General features: G+C 44.8%; 1 protein-coding gene across 2 annotated transcripts in view; it reads right to left on the reverse strand.

Annotated features, from left to right (window-relative positions):
• Positions 1 to 15,857, reverse strand: part of aig1 (androgen-induced 1 (H. sapiens)) — a 26,761-nt gene that overhangs the window by 9,974 nt on the left and 930 nt on the right. For both annotated transcript variants that reach the window (XM_037685970.1, XM_037685968.1), the window contains exons 2-3: positions 11,069 to 11,224; positions 4,614 to 4,715 (exon numbers count right to left, since the gene is read on the reverse strand). In XM_037685970.1, coding sequence (XP_037541898.1) covers positions 4,614 to 4,715; positions 11,069 to 11,224 — 258 coding nt within the window. The remainder of the gene's footprint in view (positions 1 to 4,613; positions 4,716 to 11,068; positions 11,225 to 15,857) is intronic.

The raw sequence follows: 15,857 nt of genomic DNA on the forward strand, positions 1-15,857 counted from the left end.
TGTGGACAGGTGGACCAGAACACATGTGGGCAGGTGGACCAGAACACATGTGGGCAGGTGGACCAGAACACATGTGAGCAGGTGGACCAAAACATCTGTGGACAGGTGGACCAGAACACCTGTGGGCAGGTGGACCAGAACACATGTAGACAGGTGGACCAGAACACATGTGGGCAGGTGGACCAGAACACATGTGAGCAGGTGGACCAGAACATCTGTGGACAAGTGGACCAGAACACATGTGGGCAGGTGGACCAGAACATCTGTGGACAGGTGGACCAGAACACGTGGGCAGGTGGACCAGAACACATGTGGACAAGTGCGTCAGAACACATGTGGACAGGTGGACCAGAACATCTGTGGACAGGTGGACCAGAACACATGTGGACAGGTGGACCAGAACATCTGTGGACAGGTGGACCAGAACATCTGTGGACAGGTGGACCAGAACACATGGGCAGGTGTACCAGAACATCTGTGGACAGGTGGACCAGAACACATGTGGACAGGTGGACCAGAACACATGTGGACAGGTGGACTAGAACACTTGTGAACAGGTGGACTAGAACACCTGTGAACAGGTGGACCAGAACACATGTGAGCAGGTGGACCAGAACATCTGTGGACAGGTGGACCAGAACATCTGTGGACAGGTGGACCAGAACACATGTGGGCAGGTGGACCAGAACACATGTGAGCAGGTGGACTAGAACACCTGTGAACAGGTGGACCAGAACACATGTGGACAGGTGGACTAGAACACCTGTGAACAGGTGGACCAGAACACATGTGGACAGGTGGACTAGAACACCTGTGAACAGGTGGACCAGAACACATGCGGGCAGGTGGACCAGAACATCTGTGGACAGGTGTAGAAGTCCCAGAGGTCCAGAATCCGCTGACCGCAGCAGGTTGGGAATCAAACCCCCTCCTTTTTGTGAAGGCGAGCTTCAACAGTTCTTAAAGTAACTCAGTTAAATGTAAAAGCCATAACTTTAGTTGATTTTCATTTAAAAATGTTACTTTTGTCAGTTATTTTAGTGACTTTTATATTTTTCTTTATTTAACAAAATTCCATGAATTTCACCATTAAAAATGCAAAAATATGAAACTGCCATAACAGAAAAGTGCTCATCCTGTGAAGTTAAACAGAAAAGAGACCAAGTTAAAGACTAAGATGAAGGAGATGATGGTGGACTTCAGGAAACAGCGTGGAGGTCAGCACTCCACCTTCTACATAAACAGCGCTGAGGTGGAGCAGGTCAGCAGCTTCAAGTTCCTCAGCGTTCACGTCACTGAGGATCTGTTCTGGACTTTACTGTGGTCAAGAAAGCCCGTCAAAGACTCTACTTCCTAAGAAGTTTGGTACAAACACCAGCATCCTCACAAACATTTATAGGTGCACCATGGAGAGGCTGCCGACAGGCTGCATCACAGGGTGGTACAGGAACTGCACCAGTCAGAAAGCTCTACAGAGGGTGGTGCAAACAGCAGAGGACATCACTGGTAGCAGTCTCTGCACCACCCAGGACATCTACCACAGCCGATGTCTGCGTAAAGCAGCATCATGAAGGACCACACCCACCCAGCACAAGGACTGTTCCATCTACTCTGCCATCGTGTACATGAACACTCAAAGACAGTTACTATCCACAAACTGTCAGATTAGTGAACTCTTGATAAATAACACTGAACAAGTGGCAACAACATCCTGATGCATGCTCAATAATCCAGGTAGAAACATCTAAAAAAGTTAAATCTGGTCCTCTGGACATTCAAAAATCAAAATTCATTGTTTTTTTGACTGTCCAGAGGACCAGATTTAACGTTTTTAGAACTGGCAATAACATCGCACCAACTAATCTGATCAATATTTATTGCTGCTGCACTATGTGGCTGTACCGTGTACGTCACTACCTGACCATCATGATTCATCTCAGTGTTCCTCACTACCTGTCACACAACCTGTGCAGTTTATGTTAATGTGCAATATATATATCACGTGCATTTAAGCTTAAAGTGTTACCTTGAAATACTTAACGGTGCAACTACGATGAATTTGTATCAATTCATCGTAGTTGCACCGTTTTCTTTTGGACCTTGTAAATACCGGTGTATTTCTTTTTCACTTTTTGGTATTTTATTCTGTGCCCTTACTGAATGCTTTAGATTAGCATTCCTTGTCTGTTTTTTTGTTTGAGCGAGTCGAATCGGTTCTCCTCACCCTGAACGTTTTATTGCATATGACAAATAAACAACATAACTAAACCAAACGGACTTTGTTTCTTTTCTTCTCACCAACTCGATTGATTTACTCCTGATGTGGGCAGCTGCAGCTAGTTATAGTGTTTGCACACATGTACGCTCACCTTGTCCTGGTTTTGAACGGTTTGTTACGTTTCTGTTCTAATCTTTTACATAAATAAGACTCGGGTCGTGTGCAGCCAGAGATTTGAGCCCAGTCGTCAGCAAGGCAAACATTTCAGTTCAAGCTCAGTCTTCCATATTTGTGTTCACACGAGTGTCAGGAACGTTGTTCGTGCATTGTCTCTCTTCTTTTCTCCCTCGAGCTCCATCACTCCACTCCTCCCTTCTTCAGTGGGAACGGTGACACGGTTGCCGTGGCAGCAGGGATAAACAAACAGTACGGATACCATGGAATACTGCTAAATATTTACAACCGGATTGGACTCGCACACAAAGGCTTCACCACGTGAACACGCAGACACGTTTTGTGTCTCAAAATCCACGCCGGTTGTTTTGGTCCTTGGCGAACGCACCGTAGCAACCGCTCGGTTACATCACCGCCTGCAGGTCCCGCTTTTTTCAAAGAGCCGAACAGACGAGCTGCTCTAGTCTCTTTTGATTCAACAATCAAAAGCAGCTCGCCTCGGACCGCCCCTGCTCGGACACACAGACGTTTTTCATATCAGACAGACTGCTGGAAACGTTTGGTGGCGACTTGAACACATTCAGCTGATATCAGGCAGGAGAGCTCGTCTAACATTTGATTAAAGCGACTTCCTCTTGGTGGCAAATCAAAGCTGCCGGCCAAGGGACCGGATTCAAATCCAGAGGTCGACAAGCGCCGACTGATAAGATTGATCAGATTTATGATCTGCTGACTGGAGTAATGATCCAGGACAGATTAACTTTACAAGTTCCATCATGCAGAACTTCACTGCAACAAGCCGTCAATCAAACCATCAGGAACAGTTTGGATCGTTGATAAGAGGCGGGAAAAAAACCTGAATGGGTTTTCCGTTTCTTTTTGCTCGCCTCTGAAATGAGCTGAAGTTATTTTTGTCTTGTCCGAGGCAGCGCAGCGTGACGGATCCTGGCGAGTGCAGGGAGACATTCTATCCATGACCAGGTGCAGTGGTGGAGCCAGGGGGTGGCCATCGGTGGCCTTGGCCTCCACAGTTTATTCTTCGGCCACCCCAATCATTTGAGGAAATTATACTTTTAAGCTAAATAAAAACTGAGAACACCCAGGGGCTTGGTAAAAGTTTCCACAAATGACTGGGGTGGTTGGTTTATATATACATATGGTGGTGGCCATCTTGGATTTTGAGGTGGCAACCCAATTTTTGATAGTTAGGCCTACATGTGGCCACACACCAAAATGGACGTTGATACTTCACTATATTTTCAAATTATGCTCAAAAGAAGGATGGACAAACCGAGGGTATTTCCAATTCCCCCTCTTCGCTCTGCGACGGGGGACAAACACCACATTGACGATACATCATTTATCCATCCATCCATTATCTTTTACCGGCTTCTTCCTTTTCAGGTCAATGGGGTCACTGGTGTTCATGTCCAGCAGTCACTGTGCGAGAGGCGGGGGACACCCTGGACAGGTCTCCAGTCCATCACAGGGACACATGGAGACAAACGAGACAAACAACCATTCACTCTCTCACTCACCTAGAGACAATTACCAATCAGCAAAACTGGTCCCAATCTGCCTATCTTCATTTCAAAAAGGGCACTCCAGTAGAATGAATCATCAATGAGGTGGAGGCTGTTCGGGTGGGTACAAAGTGGGCCGAGGTGGGGAACAACATATTGTGCGCACAGACTAGAATACAGATTTAGAAGTTGCCGGTGGCAAACACTGCAGCACTAGACTGCAACAGAAAAGAGCCCATTTTCTCACAATGTTGAGTCAACAACTGGTCTCCAGCTGTTGCAGCTCATTGAGAAACTGGCTTAAATGGTGTGCTTTGGCTGAGGGAAGATCAAGTTTAGTTCTCCAGGGCCACTATCCTGCATGTTTAGAGGTTTGTTTAGAGGTTTCCCTGCTCCAACCCACCTGGGTCAAAGGTTAAATTAGGTTTAGATCAGGTGTAATAAAATATCTTGGCAGACATTCCAAGTTTCTCTCTGCTATGGCAGGCTGTCACCAAGTCCTAATCCTTTAAGGTCTGATGTCTTGTTGCTCACCCCCTGAACTTACACTTTAACAAACCCTGCGCTCCATGCGTCTTTACCTAAACAGGAAATATTTATCAGGTCTAATAAATCTGTTCTTTTCTTTTTGTGTCAGATAAAGACACTGTTTGCTGTAGATTTGGGCAACAACTTGATATTAGTAAAGTCCGACTCACCATGCCGTGGTTCAGCCACTGTGGGATGAAGTTATCCAGGAGTTTTGGGTAGACCAGTTCTCTGTCGTACAGGTAGAGGCTCCAGAAGGTAAAAACTACAAACTGGAGGTGGGGGAGAAGTGACACAGAGTTAACCACTGGGAGGCAAAGGCTCAAAAATCCAAAGGGATGAGCTAAACAATAAAAGGTCAACATCTTTCTGGGCATTAACTTTACCATACCACAGCACTTTATTTATAAAGCAGCAACAAGGCCAACCAAAGTGCTGTACAACAAAACAAAGAAGCAACGGACACAGGATGAAATGTAGATCCACAGACGTAAAGATAAGAACTAAATGACTAACGTTATAGAATACAGACGAGTTAAAATCAACTCACACAGTGTCAAAAGTCAGAGAATAAAAGTGAGTTTTTAAACGAGACTTAAAAACAGTGAGGGGGGAGCCTGCCTGACATGCAGCGGTAACTCATTCCACAGTTTTGGACCTGCAACAGAGAAGGTTCCATCACCTCTGAGCTTAAAACGAGTTCCTGGAACCAATAAAAGCATCTGGTCTGCTGACCTCAAGAGAGCGCTGTGGGACATATGGCTGCAGCAGATCAGTGAGATAAGAGGGAACAGAACTGTTCAGAGATTTAAAACATACAGAAGGATTTTTAAATGAATTTGAAACTGAACTAGGAGCCAGTGATGGGAGGCCAGAACTGGAGAGATGTGCTCTCTTTTGCCTGTACCAGTTACAAATCAGGCTGCAGCATTTTGAACCAGTTGTAATCGTGCAATGGAGGTCTGACAGATTCCAAAAAGAAGTGCATTGCAGTAATCAAGCCTGGATGTTATGAAAGCATGTTTTACTGTCTCAAGGTTACTTTTAGACAGTATGGGCTTCAATTTAGAGTCGCCTCAACTGAAACAAACAAAACAAAACAGGATTTAACAAACATGTTGACTGTTCAGTTTCATGGAAGGGTTCCTGTTCACTCCCAGATTAGTGACAACTTATTTCTCTAACGGGGCTACAGAGGGAAAGTCGATACAGTGGTTCTTGCTTGTGCCGTTAGGAGGAGACAACATGATTTCTGTTTTCTTCTCATTAAAGTTTAGGAAATTTAAAGCCATCCAGTCCCTGATGTCAATCAGGGAGTCAAGAAGAGGTTGGACAGAACATGCCCCAGTGTGCTTCAGAGGGAAGTAAAGTTGACAATCATCTGCGTTTATCTTTAGACATTCACAAACGTTAGTGACAAAATGTTCAATGTCCCTTTGCATCTTAGGCCAAAATAAACGATCCTTAATAAGATGGAGTCTCCGCTCTGAGCCCATGTGACCCATTTGTTTATGCAATTCATCTAACACTGGAGGGTGGTAGAGTGAGGGAAGAACTAGTTGGTTTTTGTGTTGTTTTTCTAAACATTTCCATCCTCCGTGATTTTTTATTTGCTCCATTCTCTGGTCAATGTTTTAAACTCATTTAAAAACTGAAACGGTATGCCGTGTTTACAAAAAAATGGCACCTAGGGCAGTATATATAAAGAAAACAGAAGGGGACTGAGAAAGGACCCCTGCGGTACACCCACCAAAGAGCTGCTGATGAAATAAAACCCTTGATGTTGCCACAAAAGGTTTTGTTGGAGTGGTAGGACCTAAAGGGCCGACCCTGAAAAATGTTTTTAATGTGATCGTTTCCCGTTAGTCATTGAGTGAGGAGTTAAAAATGATTCATCAGTTTTTATTTTATTAGCGACAAAACACAAACACGCACTTCCTCTGTAGTATTAAGGTCAACCATCAGTCATGGCTGTCATTTTAAAAGTTATTTTTAGTAAAAAGACACAAATGACACTGACGATCACTGAAGGAAAAACCTAAAATGTTGAAACTTTTTGATCCTTGAACTTTTTACGTATACCAAAAAAATAATAATAATAAAATCAAATTACTGAATATCAAAGTACTATTACTTCCCCAAACATCAATTACTCCAGTTCTTTTTCTGATATTTTCAGAGAAGAACAATCAAAGGTTTGTTTTTATTTTTACTCTCTCCTTGAGCTGTTGGTGCTCAGAACACGTGTTGGGGATGACTCTCAGCTACTACCACACCAAACCTTAGACATCTTAACGACGGCTGAGCTACGACCAGTGTTGTGTTTGTAATGTCGCCCAGCTGTGGCAGCCATCTTGAATCAGGTTGGATCGCTGTTGACGTACATCCAATGATTACTTTGAGTTGTATTCAAACTCATCCAGTGGTTTCTGAGATATTTTGCTAACAGACAAACACACAAAAAGGCATTTACACGACTGCTTGACTTTCGTGGTGGACAGCGGTAAACTATTTGAATCACGGTTCATGAGGCTGAAATGTTGCATAAAGTTAAAAATGAGTCATTTTGATGTTCTGCGACGATCTGTGCTAAGTTTTTAACAAAGGTGTGCGTGGGGGGGGGGGGGTCATCAGGACCCCTCTGAGGTGAGTCCACCTGTCACCGCAGCTTTTTGTCTCCTGCACCCTGAACGCACCTCGAGCCGACCACCTCGGGGGTCTCATGTCTCCCCCACACGTTGGACGGAGGCCACGTTTGTGTTCTACACAACAGGATGGAATTACCTGCCGCTCACCTGTGTTCCAGTTCCAGGCCTCTGCACCCACCTAACCCCGCCCCCCCACCCATTGTTCCCCGACCGGCAGCTTCTCTGCTTTCATCAGGCTGCTGGAGGCAGAGAACTCACACACATTTCCACAGTGGAATCCTGCACCGTGAAGTTCCCGTGCACGCTCACCTGCGCACGTCTGTATGTCCTAAGTATGGCTCCGCCCACATCTGCAGGCGCACACTGTCCTCCTGTATCGGTCAGGGTTTCAGACCCGAGCGGCGGTGATAATCAGATCCTTTGTGTCGTGTAAACTGAACTGTGCACCTGACTCACAGGTACAGGTATTTCTACAGGTGTGTGTGCGCGTGCACGTGTGTGTGTCAGAAAAGAGACCAACAGGGTGTGTTTCTGAGCCAGAAGCATCGCAGCACTCTGACTGACAGAGTTAAAACGGACTGTTCGGTGTCTGCAGGACAGAACCAGCTGGAATATGAACAGATCTTTAGAACTGTCTGTTGGACTACAACGGCCTGAAGAGAAAGCTAAATTGTTAGCAAAATATCTCGTGTCCCACAGGTCGGATTTTATTGAAACACTGAAGAACAATCACTGGATGATCATCAACAACTCAATACCTTTTGGAGTGAACCCGATTCAAGATGGCTGCCAGAGTTAACACAACAATGGCTCCGACTCCATCAGGTTTACAGATAATGAGCTGGAGTTTGGCGTGTTCGTGGCTGATTGCTCTGAGTGCGAACATCAAGCATGACATCAAGGTTTAAACGGCTCCATCATCTCCAACATAAAATGAGCTGAACGTTTTGGCACAAAAGGAGGCGGGTGATATGCATTCTTTGAGAGAATGATAGTTTTTAAATATTATTGGAGCTGAACTTTTCTCCATCACTCCATCCTGCCTGGACTCTCTTCTTCACCTCTTCACCACACTCCCCATGTTCCTGGACAGTGGACCCCGAGTCCTTGAAGTCCTGCACCTTTGTGACCTCTGCTCCTCGTAGCCTCACTGTTCCACCTCCTCCCTCTCATCCACACACATGGACTCTGTCTTACTACGGCTGATTTTCAGTCCTCTTCTTTCAAGTGCATACCTCCACCTCTCCAAGTTCTCTTCCACCTGTTCCCACTTTTACTGGGTAAAACCCAAAATAAATGCAAAGTGTTTATTTGAACCAATCCAGCGTGTGATCTTTGTTAGTCCTGCAGCAAGACCAAGAGAACTTCCTTCAGCCCTTCACAATAAGAGCTTCAAATGTAAACATTGACCTCACATCATCTAAAGCTTTTAAACATTTCTTCTTCTTCTCAGGTTGAACTCATTAAAACTGTGTCCTGTGTCCTCTAGGCTAGAGGTGTCCAATCCTGGTCTTTGGGACAATTTGCAGCGTGTTTAACTTGTTCCCTGCACTGCAAGCATAATGGACAGGGTTTTGATGGGGCTCCCACATAAACGCAAATCAGAAGATGAAGCATCGCCACATATGCTTCCAAGCCAGAGAGTAGAAAACATGACGAAGCACATCTTGCCTTTGGCTTCACCTGCACACCTGAGGAGAGGCCGCGGCATGTCGTCTGTCTTAAAGTGCTAGCTTGTGACAGATTGAAGCCTAACAAGCTAAGACGCTGCTCGGAGACAAAGCATCCAGAGCACAAAGACAACCAGTTGACTTTCAGACAAAACATCATCAACTGCCGTGCTCAGCAGGGTCTCTGCTAAAGCTGCATCCATGCCGGCAGCTCAGCTCATATAAAGCTGCCTGCCGAGTGGCACAATGTAAAAAAGACGCATACAATTGCTGAAGAATTAAGACTCCTATGTGCTATATTTGCTAATCAATGATTGATGACACAGCAGCTAGGAAACTACGAGCTTTTCTTCTGTCCTAGAATACCGTCAGCCGGCACATTCCGGACAAGTCAAAGGACATAAATGGACTGTACCTATACAGCTCCTTTCTATCTGATCAAGATGCTCAAAGCTCTTTACAACAATCTGTGCCTCATTTATCCATTCATACAGCTCTATACTAGATCTCTACAAAGCTAATTGAACAAATCAATCTAAAGAGACTAATCAGAGCTTTATCACATTCACACACTGATGGGCCACATCGGAGGCAACGAGGGGTTCAGTGTCTTGCCCAGGGACATTTCGGCATGTGACTGCTGGTGGATTCGAACCCCCATCACTTGCATTGGAGGACGACTGCTCTAACCACTGAGCCACAGCCGCCCCGTAGAAGAGCAGCTTCATGATAAGGTGCAGGACAGCTGCCGCTCGTCCTTGCAGGTGGATGAAGCCACTGACAGCAGCAAAGACTTTTGACAGACGTCAGGTTCATAGATGGAGACGAGGGAGGAATCGCATTTCTGCAAACAAGTTTGTGGCAGAGCCAGAACTGTTTAAAATCGTCGGCTCTTACTTGAAAGAGGCCAGTCTGAAACGTGAGGGCTGCGTGGGGATCTGCAGGCTGAGAGGAGAGCGCTGCAAGTCTCCCCGAATGTGCAGTGGACGCACTGCATGACCCACGGCGAAGCTTCTAAACAGCTGAGTCCTGAACTGAACCATGTAATGACCGATGTCATGGCCACAGTCGACCACATCGAAACACGACCTGTCAAAGCCTGGATTGTTTCGGCACCGTGCGAGGCAGCTGGTCCGCTTCGCAGCGAGTCCCGATGGCCGTCGCGTGGGAAGGTGCTGGTCTTTGAGCTGCGAGGTGAGAGCCTCGTCTTTTTGAACGAGGGCAGTGACCTTGTACTGCAACAAGTTCCTCATGAAACTTGCATACCTCAGTGACAGGTTTTTGCAGATGCAGGGCACAAACGCACACCTCCCACATCTGGCAGATGAAGTCATCGTTCAGGAGGCTGCAGCGAGCGAAAGGTGGAAACGTGGACTCGTTTGAGAACTTGAAGTCGTTCACTGAAGACAACAAGCTGCAGAACTCAGGGAGCTCGTGCATGAACGCTCACATCTCTGACCGTCAGAAACATTTTTGGTGCAAGAGTCCAAAGAGTATGACTGTTCAGTGCAACACCACCTGCTGCTTCAGCACATCGGAGGAGGAACGGTGCATCGATGTCACTTCTGATCCAACAACAGTTTCAGTCAAAGACTCGTGTTGGATTGGAGTGGAGAAGATTACCACGTTGGGTAAGAGAGCCCTGGTCACACTTCACTTTGCCACATCCTACTCATGTGAGAGGCGTTTTCTGCTGTGGCCTCAATCAAGACAAAGCCCAGATCAAAGCCGGACGGTGAAAGTGAACTGAGAGTGGAAGTGTCACAGCTGCACCCAGACATCACATCTGCAGCAACAAGCAGGTTCACAGCAGCCACTGAAAAGACGTGAGGATTAAAGGTGGCATTTGCTCAACAAACCTTTTAAAAACGTTTTCCTCTCAGGGAGTTGTTCGTGTTTTTAAACCCATTTTCCGTGCGCAGAAATTTTCTTATAAACCAAAGGGGGGCCCAGCAGAACACCTTTGGGAACCACTGCTCTAGGCTGTTTACCATATTTAAATCTTGTCTATTAAACACAATTTTGAGGTTTTTATAAACAGATTTTTGTTTCTTTAGCTGTCAGACCCTCTGACGGGCTTAATATACATTTACAACTTTCATTAAATAAATCATTAAACTTGAGGGAGCGCTTGAACAACCTTAGGCTAACTCCATCACTTCAAGAATGTCTAATAAAATTAACCTAAAATCTCCACGTTTAGATGTTTGTGAAAAGCATCGCTCCCTGAAGAAGAGACTGACAGGGAGTTGGACGTTAAACCAACAACGTGGTCAGCTTTGTGTGTCTGAAGGTCCGCCTCCTCACCGCGCCGACGGGGAAGGCCAGCACGGCCATCATCCAGTCCCTCAGGCCAATCAGCTTCTTCAGCTGCCGCTCCTGCTCCCTGCTGTCGGCTCCTTTGGTCAGCAGGCTGGACACATCGATCAGGACGCACAAGCCGAAAAACACTGCCTGGATCACCTGCAGAGATGCAGAGGAAACCAGTGAGCAGCAGGTTCACAAGACGAACACGAGCATGAGTCAGACATGAGCGGAACGGTCGTTCCAACAAACGATGCCAGAGTTTGGTTCACATTGCCAGCAGTAAGTTGGACCTTCAGACTCCACCAGGGCTGCCCGTTGTCACCGGTTCTGTTCAGAACGTTTACGGACAAAATTTCTCAGCACAGCCAAAATGACAAAGACCATGAAGAATAACGTAGTATTTTAATTACACAGCAGAGAAAGCAATGTAGTCTCTGTAAGTAGGTCTAGGGGGGTATAAATATCAGTATTGGTATCAGTTATCGGTCAAATAAGTTTTAACATATTGGCATATTGGATATCGGCCAAAAATCCAATATTGTGCATCTCCACTTCCTGACTCAACCCCAGACCACTGAGCCATCACAGCCCCATTACAGAAAAGGACCATTTTAGCTAAATAGCAACAAAGTCTTATTTCTCTGTTTGTTCGTTTACTCCTTGTCCAGCTGAACTTTAATCAGTCAATATGTTGCATTAACGCCAACAGAAGACAAACAAAACTATTCTTCGTCCTGGGCCTGATTAAATCCTGCGCCGCCTCTTTCAGTAAAACCTGCTCAGATCGAGTCGACGTTTGGTGGGAAAAGAAGACGAGCTCAGTGTTTTAACCTCCGTCTTTGTGTAACGAAACACCGCCGTCGATGCGTACATTCCCAGTGATGGATGTGACCTTTCGCTGCAGCAGAACCGTTTAGAGGAGGATGCAGCTCTCCTGGTGTCTCTCTGGGAGTATAAAGTGTCGACGGCTGGACGTGAGGACGGACACTGAAGACGATTTAACTTTAAAGCTGCACGGCACAACTTTATTACAGCTTTAAAATATAATATTTGACAGTTCTTATCTATATGTGTGTGTTCCTTAACTGAAACTAATGACGGCAGCAGAACAAATCTGAAGCTGCTAAAGTATCTAAAGTACCTTTCATGCTACATAAATAACAGCTTTGTATGGAACTCTGCTAGTGCCAAGACAGTGACAACACGCTCGATCAATAATGTGTGAAACCAACAGAAAAGCTCTCGTTTCTGCCTTTCTGTCTCCAGCGCATCATCTGCAGTGTTTTATCTTGCTCATGGGAACCTCACACGTGCACGTGCACGCACACAGTATGACTGAGCCCCAGATGCTCCAAGTGTTTCCTGGCTGCCGGTGTGCAGCGCAGCTCTTTAACAGCTCAGTTAAAGCCAGGCGAGAGGTCTAATGTGGAAAATCTGACGCAGCCTTTTCTCACGCACAAATTCACCCAGCCGGGATCCTAAAGGGTCTTATTATTTTGTCTATAAAAAATATATCCCGTTAAAACTTTTATGTTTCTATTGTTACTGAATTTATACTTTGTTTCCCAAAACACGAAGTAGGTACATGCAAACTGTTTAAATCAAGGTGCATGAAATCCAGCTCTAATAAAGTCAAAACGTTTGTTGATTTTTTTTACTAAATGTTACATTGTAGATATCAAAATGTAGGTGTTTTTGTCTTTTTTCCACCCAAAGTGTCTCTAACTGATGTAGGCCTGGTTATATTTCAACAAGATGCAGGAAGTCCGATCACTCAGATGTTACTTCTCGCAGATTATTCATACTCAACAGAGAACGGTGGGGGAGAAATCCTGATAAATCCTCCCTGAGAGCCGCCCGTTGTCTCTGTTCTGTCTCCTGCGTGCACATAATTGTCTAATCTCCTTCTGCGAGTTCTTTTCTTTATGAGTCGAATTTGACTTATTTTTACTGGAACAGTTGTAATGATGGCTGTATCTTCTCACAGCCTCGGCCAGCAGCTCTTCAGCAGACGCTGCCCTGAGGGCTGCCTACAGCCCCTTTACATAAACACGCCCACAAAGTTCTGACCAATCACACGATGCCCACCACATAAACTGTCAAAAACTTGTTGACTGAGGGCAATGCACAAGACGGGGTGTCAGCAGGTGGTAAGAGTGGAAAAATATGCCATTTTTGTCACGCACCCACGTCAGTGAGACAAGAGACCGGGTCTTATGGACTATAAATCAGCCTCTATGGTTTTCTATTAAATCCTACCAGAGGGTGAGGTTCTGCTTCAAGTGGAGGAGTTCAAGTATCTTGGGGTTTTGTTCACGAGTGAGGGAAGAAGGGAGAGTGAGATTGACAGATGGATTGGTGCAGCATCTGCAGTATTGTGGACTCTGTGCTGGTCCAATGTGGTGAAGAAGGAGCTGAGCTGTAAGGCAAAGCTCTCTGTTTACCAGTCAGTCTACGTTCCTCCCCTCACCTCTGGTCATGAACTCTGGTGACTGAAAGAATGAGATCGTGGATCCAGGAGGTTGAAATGAGTTTCCTCTGCAGAGCTGGACTCTCCATTAGAGACAGGGTGAGAAGTTCAGTTATCAGGAGAGACTTGGCGTTGAACCGCTGCTCCTCCACATTGAGAGGAGCCAGTTGAGGTGGTTTGGGCATCTGGTAAGGATGCTTCTTGGGCACTTCACTAGGAAGGTGCTTTGGGCATGCACAACTGGAAGGAGACCCAGGACACACTGGAGAGACTACGTCTCTTGGTTGGTCTGGGAATGCATTGAGGTCCTCCCAGAAGAGGTGGCTGTGGAAAGAGATGTCTGGACCGCCCTGCTCAAGATGCTGCCCCTGAGACCCGAGTCCAGAACCAGAGGAAGGAAGGATGGATTGATGGATAGATGGATATGTGTTGGATGGATGAATGGATGTTAGATGAATGGATGTTGGATGGATGAATGGATGTTGGGTGATAGATAAATGTTGGATGGATGAATGGATTTTGGATGGATGAATGGACATTAGATGGATGTATGTTGGATGGATGAATGGATGTTGGATGGGTGGATGGATGAATGGATGTTGGATGGATGAATGCTGGCTGGATGAATGCTGGATGGATGGATGAATGGATGTTGGATGGATGATAGGATGTTAGATGGGTGGAAGGATGAATGGATGTTAATGGATGGATGTTAGATGGATGAATGCTGGCTGGATGGATGTTGGATGGATGGATCCCCCAGAGTACATCACACACCCAGCCTCTCATTAACTTCCAGTTTTCAGAACATTCACTTGAAATCTGCGAACGTGCAGAATCTTCAGAAAGTCCAAACGACTCTGTGTCTTTAAAAAGACGTTGGGCTGAAGCTGCACTCGCATCTTCCAGAACATGTTCGTTCTCTCGTGATACTTCAAAACAAACAACTATACCACGGGTCATTTATATATTTGAGATGAAACAAAGCGGTGCTTCTGGACGACTGTCAACAGAAACAGCTGTTTGCTGCCAAGATAAAAAACACGAACTGCGACTTTAAACCGTTTTGTGAAACGGCTGCTCTCGGCAGCGGCTCCAGGCCGACTCTGAGCTCGCCTCCGTCTGAACCGGCTCTTTGTGAGACAATCTGAGCTCCGATTGTTGGGAGTAAATGGAAGCTGTGTGCGTCCTTAATTTGATTCCACAGAAGAATCCAAAACACTGATTATACAGATGAAGCTGCCGTCTGCGGCTGCTAATCAGCTCAAACGCTGCTGTTAAAAGTGGAGTAGCAGCTAAATGTTTTCATGTGTAATTTAATTGTTTTTATTTCAGCTGAGAAACTTTTGGATGGATGAGTGCACGTGTAGAAACACAAACCAGACCGAAACAACAAATTCAGCTTCATTCTCATTATTTGCCTGCTAAAATGTTCTTTTACATTCAAACGACTTCTTCCTTGAACGTTCAAACATCAAAACCTTCAGCTGCATCAGGAACATTGTGCTGTGACTTTTAGCTTCTGTATCTTTTACACATAAAACATTTAAAATATACATTAAAAAAATCTACATATTCTTAAATATTCTCTGAAGTCTGCTGCTTTTGTCTTCTTATGCTACTTATAACTACCGTCAAGCTCATTTGAGCTTTTAGCTAAAGATTGGGTCAATTTTAGCTTTTAACAACAATTTTGCTTGTTTTAGATCAGCTGCATCCTTGTTAATTTTAGTTTTAGCAACAGTTTTGCCAATTTAAACTTTCACTATTTGCTGATTTTAGCTTTTATCAATAGTTTTGCTAATTTTAGATGACCAGCTTTGTTTTTAACTTTTAGCTACAGCTGTGCTAACTTTGTTTTAGCAACAGTTCTGCCAATTTTAGCTCTTTGATATGACGTCAGTTAGAATGTTGCGCTAATTTTAGCTTTAAACTGCATTTACTAATTTTTCCTTTAAGCTCCTGTTTTTTTTTATTTATTTTAGCTCAAAGCTATTGTTTTGCTGATTTTGGCTATTAGTAACATTTTTTGCTAATTTTAGATTTTACAAACTTTGCCATGTGTAGATTTAACTACTTTTGTGTGAATTTCAGCTATAAGCTACTGTTTTGCTCATTTTAGCTTGTAGCTAGTTTTGCCAATTTTAAAAAGGTTTTTACAGGTTTGGCTAATTATAGCTTAAGCTACCATTTGTTCATTTCAGTTTAAAGCTACTGTTTTGCTAATTTTAGCTTTTAGCAACAGTTTTGATTATTTTTGTTTTTATCAGCAGTTTTGCTAATTTTAGCTTTTAGCTAGTTTTACCAACATTTTGTTAC

Source organism: Nematolebias whitei, chromosome 12 (assembly GCF_014905685.2).
Source record: "Nematolebias whitei isolate Nwh7 chromosome 12, NemWhi1, whole genome shotgun sequence".
Lineage (NCBI taxonomy): Eukaryota > Metazoa > Chordata > Actinopteri > Cyprinodontiformes > Rivulidae > Nematolebias > Nematolebias whitei.